The sequence below is a fragment of the Nansenia antarctica genome (assembly GCF_963989245.1).
Source record: "Nansenia antarctica genome assembly, chromosome: 4".
In the NCBI taxonomy this organism is placed as follows: Eukaryota; Metazoa; Chordata; class Actinopteri; order Argentiniformes; family Microstomatidae; genus Nansenia; species Nansenia antarctica.
The window spans coordinates 20,428,200-20,445,094 of NC_137689.1; the positions used below are offsets into that span (position 1 = coordinate 20,428,200).

General features: G+C 42.3%; 2 protein-coding genes across 2 annotated transcripts; both read left to right on the forward strand.

Moving 5' to 3' along the window:
• Positions 1–8,965: 8,965 nt before the first annotated feature.
• Positions 8,966–11,105, forward strand: LOC308155341 (kelch repeat and BTB domain-containing protein 4-like; the record flags this gene model as incomplete). The annotated part of the gene is made up of 4 exons (XM_080528650.1): positions 8,966–9,424; positions 9,685–9,826; positions 9,977–10,083; positions 10,224–11,105. The coding sequence occupies 4 exons, from the start codon at positions 8,966–8,968 to the stop codon at positions 11,103–11,105; spliced, it is 1,590 nt and encodes a 529-aa protein (XP_080384776.1).
• A 3,301-nt stretch (positions 11,106–14,406) lies between these two features.
• LOC308155857 (polyadenylate-binding protein 1A-like) lies at positions 14,407–16,535 on the forward strand (the record flags this gene model as incomplete). Its single annotated transcript, XM_080529226.1, has 4 exons — positions 14,407–15,258; positions 15,377–15,929; positions 16,034–16,240; positions 16,327–16,535. 4 exons carry the CDS (start codon positions 14,407–14,409, stop codon positions 16,533–16,535), a joined length of 1,821 nt encoding a protein of 606 aa, XP_080385352.1.
• Positions 16,536–16,895: the final 360 nt, after the last annotated feature.

The window sequence follows — 16,895 nt, forward strand, 5'->3', positions numbered from 1 at the left end:
TCCTCCAGCTCAGCCCGCATCCTAAAAGAAAACACACCTTTAGAGTCACCCTAAAGTCCACAGCTTGGAGTAAATAATTACATCAAAACAGGTGCACACACACACACACACACACACACACACACACAGCAGGACATCTGAACGGGCAGCTCAGGAACCGCTCTGTTCAAACACCTCACCGATAAGCGCTGGATGAATCAGTCTACTTCTTCTTACAATCATTCTCTAATTCAGACTCACTTCTTGAGCTCCTCCTCCAGCTCCTTGTTCTTCTCCTCCAGGCGGGTCTTGGCCTGGTTCACAGCGTCCAGCTCTCCCTGGAGCACCTCCTTCTCACAGGCCAGCTCATCCACACACGCTATCAGGTCGTTCTTCACCACGTTCAATGCAAGGCAAGGCAAGGCAAGGCAAGTTTATTTGTATAGCACATTTCATACAACAGGGGCAATTCAAAGTGCTTTACATGCATTATTTAAAAATACAGCAAGAGGGGCATAGGAAAATAAAAATTACAATGAATAAAAGCAAATATAAGAAGTAAATAGATAAAACATTTAAAAAGACAATAGTTAATGGAAAAAATACATTGATAGAAGTGTTTGTGTTTAATCATAACTGGTGCAAAACATGAAGGTTTTTAGCTTAGATTTAAATATTTTAAGGGTTTGGGCCTGTTTGATTTCTTCAGGGAGTTTGTTCCAGGAGCATGCAGCAGCGTGACTGAAAGCTGCTGCACCGTGTTTTGTTTTTACTCTTGGAATTATTAGCTGATTTGTCTCAGCTGACCTTAGGGACCTTGCGGGAATATAGGTACCGGTATATATGTATTTTGGAATATAGGTATATATGTATTTTGGTCCAAGACCATTTTGTGATTTGTATGTAATTAGGAGGATTTTGAATTCAATTCTCTGAGAGACTGGTAGCCAGTGCAGGGATCTCAGGATTGGTGTAATGTGTTCAAATTTCGTTGTTTTTGTTAGGACCCTAGCAGTGGCGTTTTGGATGAGCTGCAATTTACGAACAGCTCCTTTAGATAGGCCTGTTAGTAGACCATTACAATAATCAAGTCTACTCGCATACTAAATGCATGGATGAGGTTTTTCAAGGTCTTGCTTGGACATGAAACCTCTCATTCTTGTTATGTTTTTCAGGTGATAGTAGGCTGATTTAGTTATCGAGTTTATGTGGCTGTTGAAGTTTAGATCGGAGTCTAGAATTACACCAAGATTTCTGACCTGTTTTTTAGTGTGAAGAGAGAGAGAATCAAGTTTTGCACTGACTTTCGATCTTTTGTCAGGTGCACCGAATACAATTATCTCTGTTTTGTCCTTGTTTAGTTGGAGGAAGTTTTGTGTCATCCAGGCGTTTATTTGCTCAATGCAATTACAGAGATTGTCAATGGGACTATAGTCGTTCGGTGAGAGGGCTATGTAGATTTGAGTGTCATCCGCATAGTTGTGGTAGGCAATTTTGTTCTTTTTTATGATGTGTCCCAATGGAAGCATGTAGAGATTGAATAGAAGGGGGCCAAGGATTGACCCTTGGGGAACCCCACATGTCATTTTAATTTGGTCAGATACAAAGTTGCCAATGGAGACATAGTAGCTTCTGTCCTGTAGGTAGGATCTGAACCAGTTTAGGGCAGTGCCCGAAAGTCCTCCCCAGGTTTTTAGTCTATCTATTAGAATGTCATGGTCTACAGCAGGGGTCCCCAAACTTTTTTCTGTGAGGGCCACATAATTTTTCCTTTCTGTGATGGGGGGCCTGGGTTGGTCTCTAACATAAAATAATATGGAACGGAGTGGAATGGAGGCGGTTGTGCAAAGCAATTGCGCGTAGGAGAGCACTGGTGGATGCAAACAAAGTCTAAACAGTTGAATTTGGATGGAATTTATACCTATAGTGATATGTCAATGAAATATAATCAGTTTTACAGTCTGATACTTGAGGGAGGACCCTCATCATACACGGGGGGACCCATGAAGCAGGGCTGTCTGGGGGTCCTTAAACGAGCATCAAACACTTAATTTCTTGCATTCTGGTGAATTTAGATGCAATTTGTGCTCTTTCTGCATCCATTTATGGTGGAAATTTATTTCCAATTATTTGCGAAACAGCGCCCCCGCCACCACGTCGGTGCAATGCCGCAATTGCAGTTAGAAATTACACGTTGTTCAAAGGGCCGGTCCAAGTGTGGGGGTGGGCCGTGTTCGACCCCTGCTGTAGAGGATAAAAGGGGCCGAGGGGGGGCTACACTAGGGGGCAGGGGCGCCGCTAGAGATTCTGGGCCCCATGACAGAATATCATTTTGGGCCCCCCCCACCTAAACCACCCATCAACCTAAACCCAGTTGAAGTTGATGAACTATTGATGCACTGCAAGAAATCCAATGATGGACATCTTTTGTAAATGTAATTTAAAATTACAGTTAATACAGGAATCAACAATTCAGCAAAGAAATCTCAACATTCTTTAACTTATTAAATTAAGACTTGAACAACACAAGGACTAAAGTATAATTAAATGAAGATTTGAACCCAATTATAAAAGTATAAATCACACAAAAAGTAAAAAATATAATTTTAATGGGGTGGTATTGTGTCTAAGTAAATGTAGATCTTGTAAAGATCAGTTCGCCATAATACTGTCAGGATTAGATCAATGAAGAATTACAGCAGAGAGATATTTACTGACTCAGCATTGCTTGTTTCACACAAAGACAAACGTGTCTTATACAAGAGGGAGCAACACAGACATGGTGCCAGCGAAATTGAATAGTGAAATGGGAGAAATGTCATTTTTACACTGCGGCAGTACTGTGGAATAGTATACCTGGAGAGCTAAAAACTATATCTAGAGTAATGCACAACGATTCAAGATAGGAGTAAAGAGATCAAATCAAAGCTAAACGCTGGGCCTTCTTAGTAGCAAAATCTTTAATAAGATCCTTGAAATCTAGTGATAAAGCCAACTTGCTGTGCTGCTGTCATTGTCCTTTGTTACTTCTTGCCCTTCTTCTTCTGCCTCTTTACCTCTGCTCTCCTCTCTGGCTGCCTGGCTTGAAGAGGGCCCTGGCATGGAGTATCCATAGGTACATCATTCATAATATGTCCTATAATAGTATTAACATAGTAATACATACATTACACCAGATTAGCTAACTTAAATGTTATCTAGCTAGCTAACAATATTATTAAGATGCCAGTGGTCAATGTTATTGCAATTACTGGAAGAACTATTAACTAAATATGAATATTAGCTAAAGTTGTATTCAATGCTTGCATGGTAATGCAGCATACATTAAAATATTCAAAATCTTAATGTTAACCCCAAACTCCTACTGCTCACCTCCTTCTCCTTCAACTGGGAGGTGGGTTGAGGGAAGGAGTCCTGATCCTGAAGCTGCATCTGTGCATGACGTCATTAGCATGTAACATTATACTAGTTAGCTAGCTAGCTATAGCAAGAGTGCATAGCTGCTGGATACAAATTCACTGAGCTCTAATAACCAAAATGTTGGACCAAAATGGCCCTCATCTCATACATTTAACTGAAATTATACTGACAGTGCACGGTAAGTTAACTTTACTTGAAGTTAATGTTAATTAGCTATAGCGAGCTAACTAGATCATCCACGCAGTGATTAGATCACTAAACCCCTGTTGTCTAGATAGCCTACATGTTATGGGCCCCAAAAGAAGGTCTGTGAATGAATATCTTTCTTCTTTTTTTTTTTTTTACTTTGTGACTAGCTGTCGCCCTTTTCTGTCACTCTCCTCGTTCTTTACTTTTACTTTTCTCTTTTGAGACCCTGACCTGACTTTGGCTTCGCCTGTGACGTCATCGTCTCTCTCGCGGTAACGTTCCTCTAGTCTAGCATAGAGGGGTAAATAATAAGGCTCAATTTTGCTCAAACTCCAGTTTGTTTCTTTTGTGACTTTTTTTAATACATAGAATTATAATTTGAAGTCGGCTACATTAATTTATGGATAGGCTACCTATTCTATCTTGTATTTTGTTAACTGTTGCTGTGCAACACATTGTCTCTTAATTTAGTTATCTGAAAATAGCATCTATAGAGTCCATAATCAGCCTATTTACTGTGTCTTTGATGAGCGATGATCTGGTGGCGTCTTAATAAACTGGTTCAAGATCAGTTCGGTTGGTTGTTTGATTTGTGGTGGTTAGATTCATGCCTGAGGCAAGCCACCACTTACTCATCTCTCACACCTGCCACTGACTACGCAATTGACCCATTAAGTAGCACAGTCAAGTAGTTCCGAAACAGTTTACTGAAAAAAAAGAAAAAAAATCAAATCATGAAGTTAAGCTAAAAGACACAGTAAATGATAGGCTCCTTATGGACTCCATAGCTGCTATTTTCAGATAAATATTCAGAGTCAATGTGTTGCACAGCAGTTAATAAAAATACAAGATATACCGGTAATATAGGTATCCATAAATTAAGGTGCATGTATATGGGCAAAACTTAAATGTTGTTGTAAACTGTTGAACTCTCTCACATTTTCAATGATAACAGAGTTTAATTGCGTGTTTTTTTCAGAAGGGCAAATTGCACGGGTCCTGTTTCCTCTCACGTGACTCCTTCCCGCCCTCCGGTCCTAGACACTCCAGGTCATAGACGTCAAGTCTTTCTTTTCTCTCCGACCATCAACCTGTTCGCTGCTCACCGCCCAGACCGCCCAGACACCAGATTGCATCTGAGACATCTGCTCACCTTACCGCGGAAAGCCTTCCACAATGTATGGAAGACATTTTCATATCTTATCAATGGACATATTAATGTGTTAATATCTCACGTGCTGCAATTATGTTATTGAATTAATCTTGCTTTAAACGGTGTGTGCACTGTCATTGAACTAGCTGTGTTAGCGTTAGCATTTCGTTAGCTTAGTTGCTATTCATTAGAGCTTTCGTCATTGACGGCTGGTATACGGTCATTAAATATAGGTCATATATTACATATAGGTCATTAAACATAACTAGTTATGTATGTTATAGGTAAAACGGTTCGTCAAGTGGACTTATTCGGTAGTTGGACAATTCGGACTCTTTCCAATTAGATGCTAGCTTAGCTAAGGGTCAATCGTCCGCATTCGGAAAACGCGCTATAATTGATTGTAAGCTACCAAGCTATCAAATCTAGCTAGTTATGTATAAAATATATTCCAAATGCTGCACTATGACAATAATGTAGCCGTGAAACCAATCTACATTCTACAGCTATTCAACCCCCCTTGAACCCTGACCCCCAGGTGGGCTGTCCTGACATGGCCATTATCAGTACACGCGGTGGACACGTTTTGCGTAGGGGGGGAGGGGGGTTACAGTGATGAACTGTTAATCAGTATTTAAGCCTGTATGGTTATGTATGTGTGTGTGTGTGTGTGTGTATATATATATAGGGTTCGACAATATCGATTTACTGTATATGCCGGTATGTTTTTCTGGCAGTTGCGCGTTGTAAAAACTCAAGCGTCAAACTCTGCTGTGTAGTATTCGACAGACGTAGATGACTCATGAAGATGTTATAGCTAGCTATCTACAATTTATCATCAAAATAATGAACAGCAAGCTAGATCCAAAACTAGTGCCGGTGGAGAAGGGCAAGTGTGACATTGGACAGACTACCAAAACAGAAAAGTATCTGGTTTTTCAAATGGCGTCTTTGGCAGTCAATGAGTTAACGTCCTTATGTAATATAATGTATTTTAAAAAAAGATTATCATGGGCCCCTGTCAGTGCTGGGCGCTTAGAATCGTCCTAACTTACCCCCCCCTAGCGGCGCCCTTGCTAGGGGGGGCTACACTAGGGTGGCCAATGGTCGGATCCCATTGATGTGTTTCAGGAGGCTGTGCAGCTGAAACCCAAGCTCAGTAACATGTCGGACTTTGTGAACTAAGAATTATTGGATGCTACTGAATAGGGATGCACGATATGCATTTTTTCCAACCGATACCGATACCGATATTTACCCGCTTCTCGTGGCCGATAACCGATACCGATACCGATATTATTATTATTATTTTATTTTTTCTTTCCTAGCACCAGGGGAGCCCCCCTCCCAAATGTCATTGTTTGGTACCTGTACTATATCAATGACAATAAAGACCATTCAGATATAATTTCACAGTTGATAACCTGTAGTTCATGCACACCTGAAGGTAAGAAAGGCTATGTAGTGAGCAAAGATTGATGATTTAATATTCCATAGTGATCTCACCAAATCTAACTTACATCACTATTGTTAACACAACAAAGAGAACACTTCTGAGTCTTCAAATGTTCATTTATTATTTCCTCTAACAAACAGAATCTGTTATAGACAGTGCACAATGCTTTTTTTAGCCAAAGTTCATAAAGATCTTATGTTAACCGTAGCTTTAGACAGTATACTGTATGTTTACATGTATATGTTAACCATAGCTTTAGACAGTATACTGTATGTTTACATGTACATGTTAACCATAGCTTTAGACAGTATACTGTATGTTTACATGTCATGTACATGTTAACCATAGCTTTAGACAGTATACTGTATGTTTACATGTATATGTTAACCATAGCTTTAGACAGTATACTGTATGTTTACATGTCATGTACATGTTAACCATAGCTTTAGACAGTATACTGTATGTTTACATGTACATGTTAACCATAGCTTTAGACAGTATACTGTATGTTTACATGTCATGTACATGTTAACCATAGCTTTAGACAGTATACTGTATGTTTACATGTCATGTACATGTTAACCATAGCTTTAGACAGTATACTGCATGTTTACATGTATATGTTAACCATAGCTTTAGACAGTATACAGTATGTTTACATGTATATTCATTACATGTAAGTTCATGAAATCCACAATGGCTTTTTTTTCGCGGCTAGGCTAACGTGTTCTGCTACAACGAGTGCTTGATATTCCTTCCATACAGCGTGCTTGCAATGGTGATTCTTCAGGTGACTTATTAGATTCGTTGTGTTGTAACTCGTAGACCTTTGCCCTCCTCTCCGAACTTTTGTTGAACATGTATTGCAAATTGCAAACGCAATATCTGCCTTAGAAATTGTGAAGAATGTCCACACCGGGGAAGGCATGTTTCGCTCGCGTCTCGTCAAAACAAACTGCGTGCCTGAGCGCGGAAACCGGAAGCAGAGCGCGGAAACCGGAAACCGGAAGCAGAAATATTTCCGGCTTCATATTATCGGTTAAATATCGGCTAAATTTTATAATAAATACCGATACCGATAAACATTAATTCCTCAATATCGGGCCGATAAATATCGGTGCCGATAATATCGTGCATCCCTACTACTGAATAAACCAAACAGAATAGGAAACAGAATGGAAATGCATATATATATTTTTAAAAATTGGATAGACATAGCTCTCAACTCGGCCAGGGGAAGCGGATGCTACTAGGGGCACCTAAAGTTCGGTCCGGGCCTGTTGAGAGGGTGTCCCACATTGTCCCACACAAACATACTCCTTGTCCCACATTTGGTTTGTTGGGACCTGGTCACCCTAGTGGTGTCCAGCAAAGGATTGCTGCTATCACAGTAGAAGGCACAGGTGAGCTGTTGTACCAGTATGGGAACAATGAAGCAAACCCATGACATAGCATCCTGTAAATGTAGAGAAGACTGTAGAGAACAGTGAGTCCGCTATTACAGACTAAAATACCAAGGTTGTAATTACATGATTTTAATATACTGTAATCGGTTGTGAACTAAAGTGGGCCGGTCTGAGGCATGAAACTCCAGAGCTGAAAATGAGTCCCACTCCGACCCTGTAAGAGTGTATCCTCTTTATATTTAGGGATCTATTTAGGGATCTTGAAAAACCCATTCTCAGCCAGGTAGAGAAAGTGTATGTATGCAACCACTAGGTGTCACTCGGGTGCAGGCAATTCAATTGTCAGTGTGTCTAAAGAGGATTATCGAAGATGTGACAGCAGACGTGTCGTTTGGACCAATCACGATGCAGAACGCAGTCTCTCCGGCAACCTTTCAGTTGTCTCCTGGTCACGCGCACAGCAGGATGCAAGCATAAATGTTTTGATTTAATTTGGCTCAAGATTAACTCCATATAAGGATGCAAGCTGCCGTTAAATTCAACAACAGAAGGTGAGCTTCCCCGCAACTCGACGGTTGGACCTCGCGTTTAGTGTGAATAAAGTGAGTAAAAGTAAAAAGAGTATATATATATGTATATATTTATAGAGTAAAAGGAGCAAACTAATAATATATATATATAATATAAACTAATAAGCCATGAATTCATACTTTGTTTGATGCCCGTCGAAGGGGAGAACCACCCGGTGTAGTCGGTGAAAGAAGGATTTTATTACACTGTCTTGACGGGGTCGTGTTTATTTCGATACAGGGCAAAGTGAATACTTCTCTGCCCAGAGCTGAACAGACGAGGATGCTCTCCGTCTAGCGTCCTGTTACCGTAGCCTGTAGGGCTCAGAGCAGAGACAGAGAGCTCATTATTACATTGCTAGCTAACTTCAACACAATGACTTCATGAATTTCATAATGTGCTTTTGTTTTCTGCATGCAACTGTTTGGCCTGTTACAGTGATAGGCTAGCTGTCATCATTCTGGCGATGGCCACCCACTGTGACCACGTATACATTTCAAAACAACTCTATTATTAGCTAGCTAGAGACATGTTTATCTTACTAAAGGCCCTTGCACACCAATGCGTTTTTTTCGGATGACGGATTTAAAAATATGCATGCGAAAACGCACGCATTGGTGTGTGCAAAGACCATAACACGTTAGCTGCTTGCATCATTCTGAATTATCCTACATTCTGGAAAGTTCTGCTGCTTGCCTTTTTTTCTTCCGTAAACCCTCAATGTTTCAATAACATCTAATCTCTGTCTGTTGTGTTCATGCATTATCCTCAGATCGCTAACCTACAGATGAGATGGAGTCCAGTGAGGATGGGCTCAGTGTGGGGGGCTCAGTGGGAGATGAGAACTACTTCATGGGATATACCTTTACCGATCGCTCCCACTCCAGCCGGGTGGTGAAGAGCATCATGGACCTTTGCCTAGAGGACAGACTGTTTGCTGATGTCAACATCACAGTGGATGGCAAGGAGTTCAACCTGCATCGCCTGGTGCTCTCAGCCCAGAGCAGCGTCTTCCGCTCTATGTTCACCTCCAATCTGAAGGAGGCACACAACCGCTGCATTGTACTCAAGGATGTCAGTGCATCAGTCTTCCAGTTGCTAGTCGACTACATTTATCATGGAACCATCAAACTGAGGGTGGAAGACCTCCAGGACACGTATGAAATGTCAGACATGTACCACTTAACTGCCCTGTTTGAGGAATGCTCACGCTTCCTCTCACGCACAGTGGAGGTCAAGAATTGCCTGCAGGTGATTGGCTGGTAGCGATAGTTTACACATCGTGTCATACAACAAATCATTGCATTTGAATGAATGAGTTTACCATTATGCTCTATGCCTTTTCATGTAATTAACATAATTAACCTAGATGTGAAATCTGTCAAGTGTGTTACCCTATCTGTCAAGTGTGTTACCCTATCACCTGTCTGCCGTCTTGTTGTGGTATACATTCATCAGCACAGCTTGTGGTGTTCAGTTATTCAGTTAATCACTCTTTCCTCCCTCTCCAGGTGATGTGGCTGGCAGACAGACACAGTGACCAGGAGCTTTACACTGTTGCTAAGCATTGTGCTAAAATCCATCTGGTTCAGCTGCATCAGACTGAAGAATTCCTCAACCTGCCCCTCTGCCTGCTCTTGGACATTTTAAAAGGTTTGTGATTCATCCAATAGGCTTCTCCTCCCACCTCAGCTGCATGCATACCAACAGTGTGTTCTATATGTCGACTGCTTGTCTTAATACTTGTGATCCAGCAGAGTCATGCTGTGATGTGTTCAGAAGTATTTACTTTGCTTGTTGCAGATGGCGTCCCGACCTCTCAGAACCCAACCGTGTCCATTCAGTCCTGGATAAATCACAACAGGGTGGAGAGAGAGGAATTCGCTAGTGTTCTTCAGGAGAGCCTAAAGGTAAATTCTATATGTTTTTTTAGTAAACACACAGCTGGCCTTCTTCCTTTGTGGTACCATAGATTAAAGAGATGTTCAGTAGTATTTCCATTTAGTGATTATTTTCTTTTGTCTCTAAATCCTCTCCCCTGGGCCAATAGGAAATTGGTGAAAATGTCCACATCTACCTGATAGGGAAGGAAGAGACACACTCACTGGCTGTGTCACTCCACTGCGATGAGGATGATGCCATCAGTGTGAGTGGCCAGAACAGCTTGTGTCATCAGATCACTGCAGCCTGTAAGCATGGAGGGGACCTGTACGTGGTTGGTGGCCATCACCACCGTCGCATGTGGAAGTGCAACATGCATACCATGGACTGGGAGCGCTGTGCCCCGCTGCCCAGAGTCCCCTTCCTCACACCCCTTCATCACACCATGGTGTCAGTGTCCAACCAGGATACCATCTACTCCTTAGGGGGCAAACACTGTTATAAAACAACCCTGCCGGACACACTGTCCAACGCTGTCACATACTACACTGTCAAGGACAACATGTGGACAGTGACCAGCCAACTGGACACGGCTGTGTCTGGGGCGGCAGGGGTTAACCTGGGAGGGACAATCTACCTGCTGGGAGGGGAGGAACATGACATGGACTTCTTCATCAAACCCTCCCGCCTCATCCAGTGCTTTGACACAGCCACTCAGAAGTGCCAGATTAAGCCCTACATGCTGCCGTTTGCTGGCTGCATGCACGCTACGGCCCACATGGACCTGATCTTTGTAGTGGCTGAGGGGGACAACCTAGTGTGCTACAACCCTCTGCTGGAAAGCTTCACGCGCCTGCGCTTCCCTGAGGTGTGGAGCTGTGTGCCCTCTCTCTGGAAGGTGGCCAGCTGCAATGGCTGCATATACGTCTTCAGGGACGAGTGCAAAAAGGGCGATGCTAACACGCTAAAGTTCAACCCTGCCACCTCTGTCGTCACTGTCATCAGGGGGATAAAAATTCCCCTCACAAACTGGCAGTTCATATTGGCCTGAACATTTCACTCATTGTTGCTGATTTCCATATTTTCCCAAACAGATATAATTTTAGTTATCATTGTCGTGACAGTCATTGACAGTCATCTACATAAGAAAAACAATATTGTGATTAGCACATAGCATAAAGGTGTTGTAGCTTATTGTGTCTAAAGATTAATGTAAAATCCTGTTTGTGTTCATACACAGGACCAGTGGGGATTTGTTGTAACTTTATAACTTTCCATGACTAATTCCTAAAATTGTATTTTCTTGCTGTTCATGTACCGGTACATTAAATGTATCAATTATAGTGTCAAAGGCAGCACTAAGATCTACTAGTATCAAAACGGAGATTTTTCCGGAGTCTGTGTTTACGCGAATGTCATTAAGGACCTTAATAAGGGCCGTTTCAGTGCTATGTAGGGGGCGAAAGCCTGATTGAAAGTCATCAAAGAGATCATTTAGGGTCAAATAATTGCTACGTTGTTCGTGGGCAACCATTTCAATAATTTTTCCTGTACAGGGAAGGTTTGATATGGGTCTGTAGTTGTTTAGTACAAATGGGTCTAGGCCGTTCTTTTTTAGTAGTGGCTTAATAACTGCAGTTTTCAGGGCTTCAGGGAAGATTCCTGATGAAAGGGAGGTGTTAATTATTTGTATTACTTCGCCTGCCATGCAGCTAAATATGTTTTTAAAAAAGCTTGTTGGCAGGACATCAAGGGCACAGGTGAATGCGTTTCTGAGATAGATAGATAGATCTTTATTTAGTCAGGACAGTGCACATTAATGAGTGGGGCAGTCCCACTCATATTTTTTCATTTTTATTGACAGATAAAGTGACGTTTTGACAGGAAGAATGGGTGAGAGAGAGAGGAGGGATGACATGCAGGATATGTCCCCGGCCGGAATCAAACCGGGGACCCTGCGGTTACATGGTCGACGCTTAACCCGCTACGCCACCTAAGCGCCCCTTCCTAATCTCTTTTAGTAAAGAGAAAAACATGTCCACTTTGGTGTATGCTTCTTTGCCTTGCTTTCTCACTTGAACTGCTTCTCAATTTCTTTTAAGACAGCTTTTAAAAAAAAAAGTTTAATAAAAAGTAATATAGTCATAAATACAGAGTCTATCCCATATAGATACAGTACACCAGTGTATATGTATGGTCTGGTTACCTTTTACATTGTTTCATTAGCTGTGACTGAGGTGAACGGCCGCATCATTGCCACCAAGCCTGTGCATGTGGCCCTGGCCCTACACAAGGAGAATTGCCAAGCACAGCGCGAGGAACTTATCACGAACCAGTACATGCAGAGGATGGCCAGCTTCCACACCGTGCCCAACCCAGTCATCAACCCCTACCAGCCTGGTCCAACATTCTGCATTCCACAGTCACCTGTGGAACCAGACCTGTGCTGCCTTCTACCTCACCCCCTGGGTGAGACCTGAGCACTTCCAGAACATGGCCAAAACCAGGCGTTCATTGGATCCTAGGCCTCCGACCTTCAATGCCGAGACCATCAACAAAACATTTATCATGAATATGCTTTTGATTATGAGTATCTAATAAAATAATATTGCAAAATAAAAAAGATATTTAAAAATATCATCCATTAGAAAATGTTGACATTATTGACGCTGCTATGTCTGTAAAAGGGTAGGTTGGATGTCAATCAACGGTGTATAGCTGTGCATTTTGGAAAATTATTTTGGTTGAAAACCGCTTGTTCTTTAGAGACCAAAACAACATTCTGCTTATAGATCAAAACACTAACATTGCTTCTTTAGGGTCTTTGATGAAAACAGTGCTTTTGAGTACTGTATATACGTGGAAAATACTTTTTTCCTACGAATATCTATTCACTCCATAGTGTATGTGGTTCAGAGTGCACCAAATAAATCTCCTACTGAAGGTTTCCTGAACCCCTACATAGGTGAAAAACCCAAACTCTGTACAACATAATTTACACTGCTGGCTACAGTCCTTGAGGTAACAATGACTAGAATAGTTCTATACATTCTTATATAGAAATGTTAATAGAACATCAAGGATGTGTGCGTGTGTGTGTGCGTATGTGTGAGTGTGTGTGTTTATTTAACCAGTTACAGAGGGAGATAGACTTTTATCACACCTGGCATACTGTCATATGACATGTACAGAAAAAAATTAAAACAACTTTAATAAGGGCTAAATTTGTCACAGCAAACAATGTGATAAACGATTAACAATAAAAGAACACAATATCCTGTTACCGTGTGCGTTTGTGTAACTCCTGTTTGTGTGTGTGTGTGTGTGTGAGTGTTTGTGTAACCTGTGTTGATTGAATAAATAATTCGGGAGATATTCCACATGCATTTATTGAACATTTTTCAATATCATATAGCATTGTGTAAATGTGACGGAGTATGGTCTGCATGTTCTATGTGTTTGTGTGTACATAATGCATCTGTGTGTGTGTGTATGTGTGAGTGTGTGTGTGTGTTATGTGGCCCTGCCCAGCCCGTGCCACTGTTTGACCAGCTCCTGGGGAGTGTTGACCATGTCCCTCCAGTGCTGCAGCTGTGGTCCGCGGGCGTACATTAAGGGCCCCAACACCACCAGGCCCAGAGCACCTGAGGAGGGAGGGACACACATACACACACACACACACACACACACAGAGAGTAGTCTGTATTAGAGTCTCTGGTGAATCCCTTCCCTAGAATCTTCATTTTGTGTAGCTTTTTGCTTCACTTTGTGCTGCACACGCATGGCTATGACAATGACAATACTATGCTGGCTGCACATCCCTGATTAATGTGATCACATAGTAGCTCATAACTGTATATACCTCTAAACTAAAATGATGTTTACAATACCGTCTCTGCACATACTGTATATTATATAGTTACCTATCACTATCACTATCATTATTGTTTTATTTATATCATGTTCTTATATCACTATTTGCACTTTTGGTTGGATGCTAAACTGCCTTTTGTTGTATAGTACTTGTACTCTGCTATGACAATAAAGTTGAATCTAATCTATACAACATAATTTACACTGCTGGCTACATCACTAGTTAGAATGGTTGTATACATTGTCATTTAGAAACTTAAATAGAACATCAAGGAGTTTAATGGATACATGTCACAGTTGACAATGTGATGATGTAACAAACAAGGACCACACAACTGGGGTTCTGGAACCAGTTCTAAATGACATTAATTTCATTTACCTGCAATCCTCTGCATAGACCACACACGTTATTACTATCAAGAATATCCAAAGCTAAAATATTAGATTTCTTCTCAACTTCTCTTCAACGAAATATGGATATGGCCTCCTTGTATGTTGGAGATCTCCACCAGGATACCACTGAGACAATGTTGCATGAGAAATTCAGCTCTGCTGGTGCAATTATCTCCATCATAGTGTGCAGGGACAAGATCACCCAACGATCCCTTGGGTATGCCTATGTCAACTTTCAACAGCACGCTGACGCAGAGCTTGCCCTGGACACCATGAACTTCGATGACCTCAAAAGAAGACCTATGCGCATCATGTGGTTTCAGCCTGACCCTTCACTGAGGAAGAGTGGGGTAGGAAATGTTTTCATCAAGAACTTGGAGGAATCTATTGACAGCCAGGTCCTCTACGACACGTTTTCTACCTTTGGAAAGGTCCTTTCCTGTAAGGTTGTTTGTGATGAGAATGGCCAATCTAAAGGCCATGGCTATGTGCAGTTTGAGTGCCAGGAGGCTGCTGAGAGAGCCATTAAAAGGCTGAATGGCATGCTGTTCAATGAAAAATTAGTGTTTATTGGACACTTCAAATCTAGAAAAGAACGAGAGGCTGAACATGGAGCCAGGGCCAGAGAGTTCACCAATGTGTACATCAAAAACTTTGGAAAGGATATGGATGACCAAAAACTGAAGGAAAAGTTTGAAATATGTGGACCAACCCTGAGTGTCCGGGTCATGACTGATGACAATGGTCAGTCCCGGGGTTTCGGCTTTGTTAGCTTCAAAAGTCATGAGGATGCCCAGAAGGCCGTTGACGACATGAATGGTATGAAGATCAACGGGAGAAAGGTCTATGTGGGCCGTGCCCAGAAGAGAGGAGAGCGCCAGACTCTGCTGAAGCGCCAGTTTGAACACATGAAGCATGAGCGTATGACCAGATACCAGGTTTGTGGCTTCCAGTTCTCTGTTACTAACACAGAAGTTGATATTACTTATACATAATTATTGTTGATGTATTTGAGGTATGAAAAACATTTCACTAAACAGAGTTTCTCTCTACCAGGGTGTCAATCTGTACGTGAAGAACCTGGATGATGGCTTGGATGATGAGCGTCTGCACAAAGCGTTCTCCTTCTTTGGAACGATCACCAGTGCAAAGGTGATGATGGAAGGTCAACGCAGCAAGGGCTTTGGCTTTGTGTGCTTCTCCTCCCCTGAGGACGCCACCAAGGCTGTGACTGAGATGAACGGCCGCATTGTGGCCACCAAGCCGCTGTATGTGACCCTGGCTCAGCGCAGGGAGGATCGCCAAGCACAGCACCAGGCGTTTATCACAAACCAGTACAGTGTCTGCGCCATGCCCAACCTTGTCAACAACCCCTACCAGCCTGCTCCACCATCTGGATACGTCATGGCTCCCATTCCACAGGCCCAGACCTGTGCTGCCTACTACCTCCCCAACCAGCTGGCTCAGCTGAGACTTGCTCCTGGCTGGGCCACCCAGAGTGTGCAACCTCAATACTTCCAGAACATGCCCTACATCATGCCTCAGACTTTCAGTTCTATGAACCCCACACCGTCCCAGGATCCCTGTATGATTACCTCTCAGCAAATCGGTCAGTATATTTATTGAAGCAACCCTGCACATACAGTAGATGTGTGACTTAGACCAATATCAGAACATTTACAATGAATATACTTTTGATTCTTACGCACACAGCCACTCAGGCTTTGAGACAGCGTCCTGCCAGTGCAAATGCAGCTACAGCCAGGATGCGCACTGTGCCCCAGAACAAGCATGCAGCTGGTGACTACCCACAGCAGCACATGGCTCCCCAGACACAGGTCCCCATGCAGCAGCAGCCTGCTGTGCTGACTGCCTCCATGCTGGCTGCCACTCCTCCTGAGGAGCAGAAACAGCTGCTGGGTGAGTCTACTTGTTAGATCTTTAGATCCCCGTTAGCTATCCTGTATAATAACTGTTACTGATTGTTTGATTCTCCATCCCTCCAGGTGAGCATCTCTTCCAACTTATCCAGAAAACACACCCCAGTCTAGCTGCCAAGCTCACAGGGATGGTGCTGGAGATGGACAACTCTGAACTTCTCCACATGCTGGAGGCTCCAGACTCCCTGAGCTCCAAGGTGGATGAAGCGGTCGCTGCACTGCAGGCACACTGGGCTAAGGAGGCTGCACAGAACTCTGACCCCCTCTCAGCTTGAGTTCAAAGCGATTAAGACGAGGGATAGACAGAGAAAAGAAGAGTAGATAGACAGAAAAGAAGGGTAGATAGACAGAGAAAAGAAGAGTAGATAGACAGAGAAAAGAAGAGTAGATAGACAGAGAAAAGAAGAGTAGATAGACAGAAAAGAAGGGTAGATAGACTCGTGACGAGGGATGGAGATCCAGACATTAAAACCTACTCCTCCTACGACATTGAAAAACCTTTTCTAACATTGAACAACTTTACATTTTCAAAATATTATTAATAAATTAGTTCATTACCAAATGAACAAAATGTCTATTTTGCTATGCCTGAATGCCTTTTACTGTGTCAGTGATCAGAATATCAACAGTGTTGT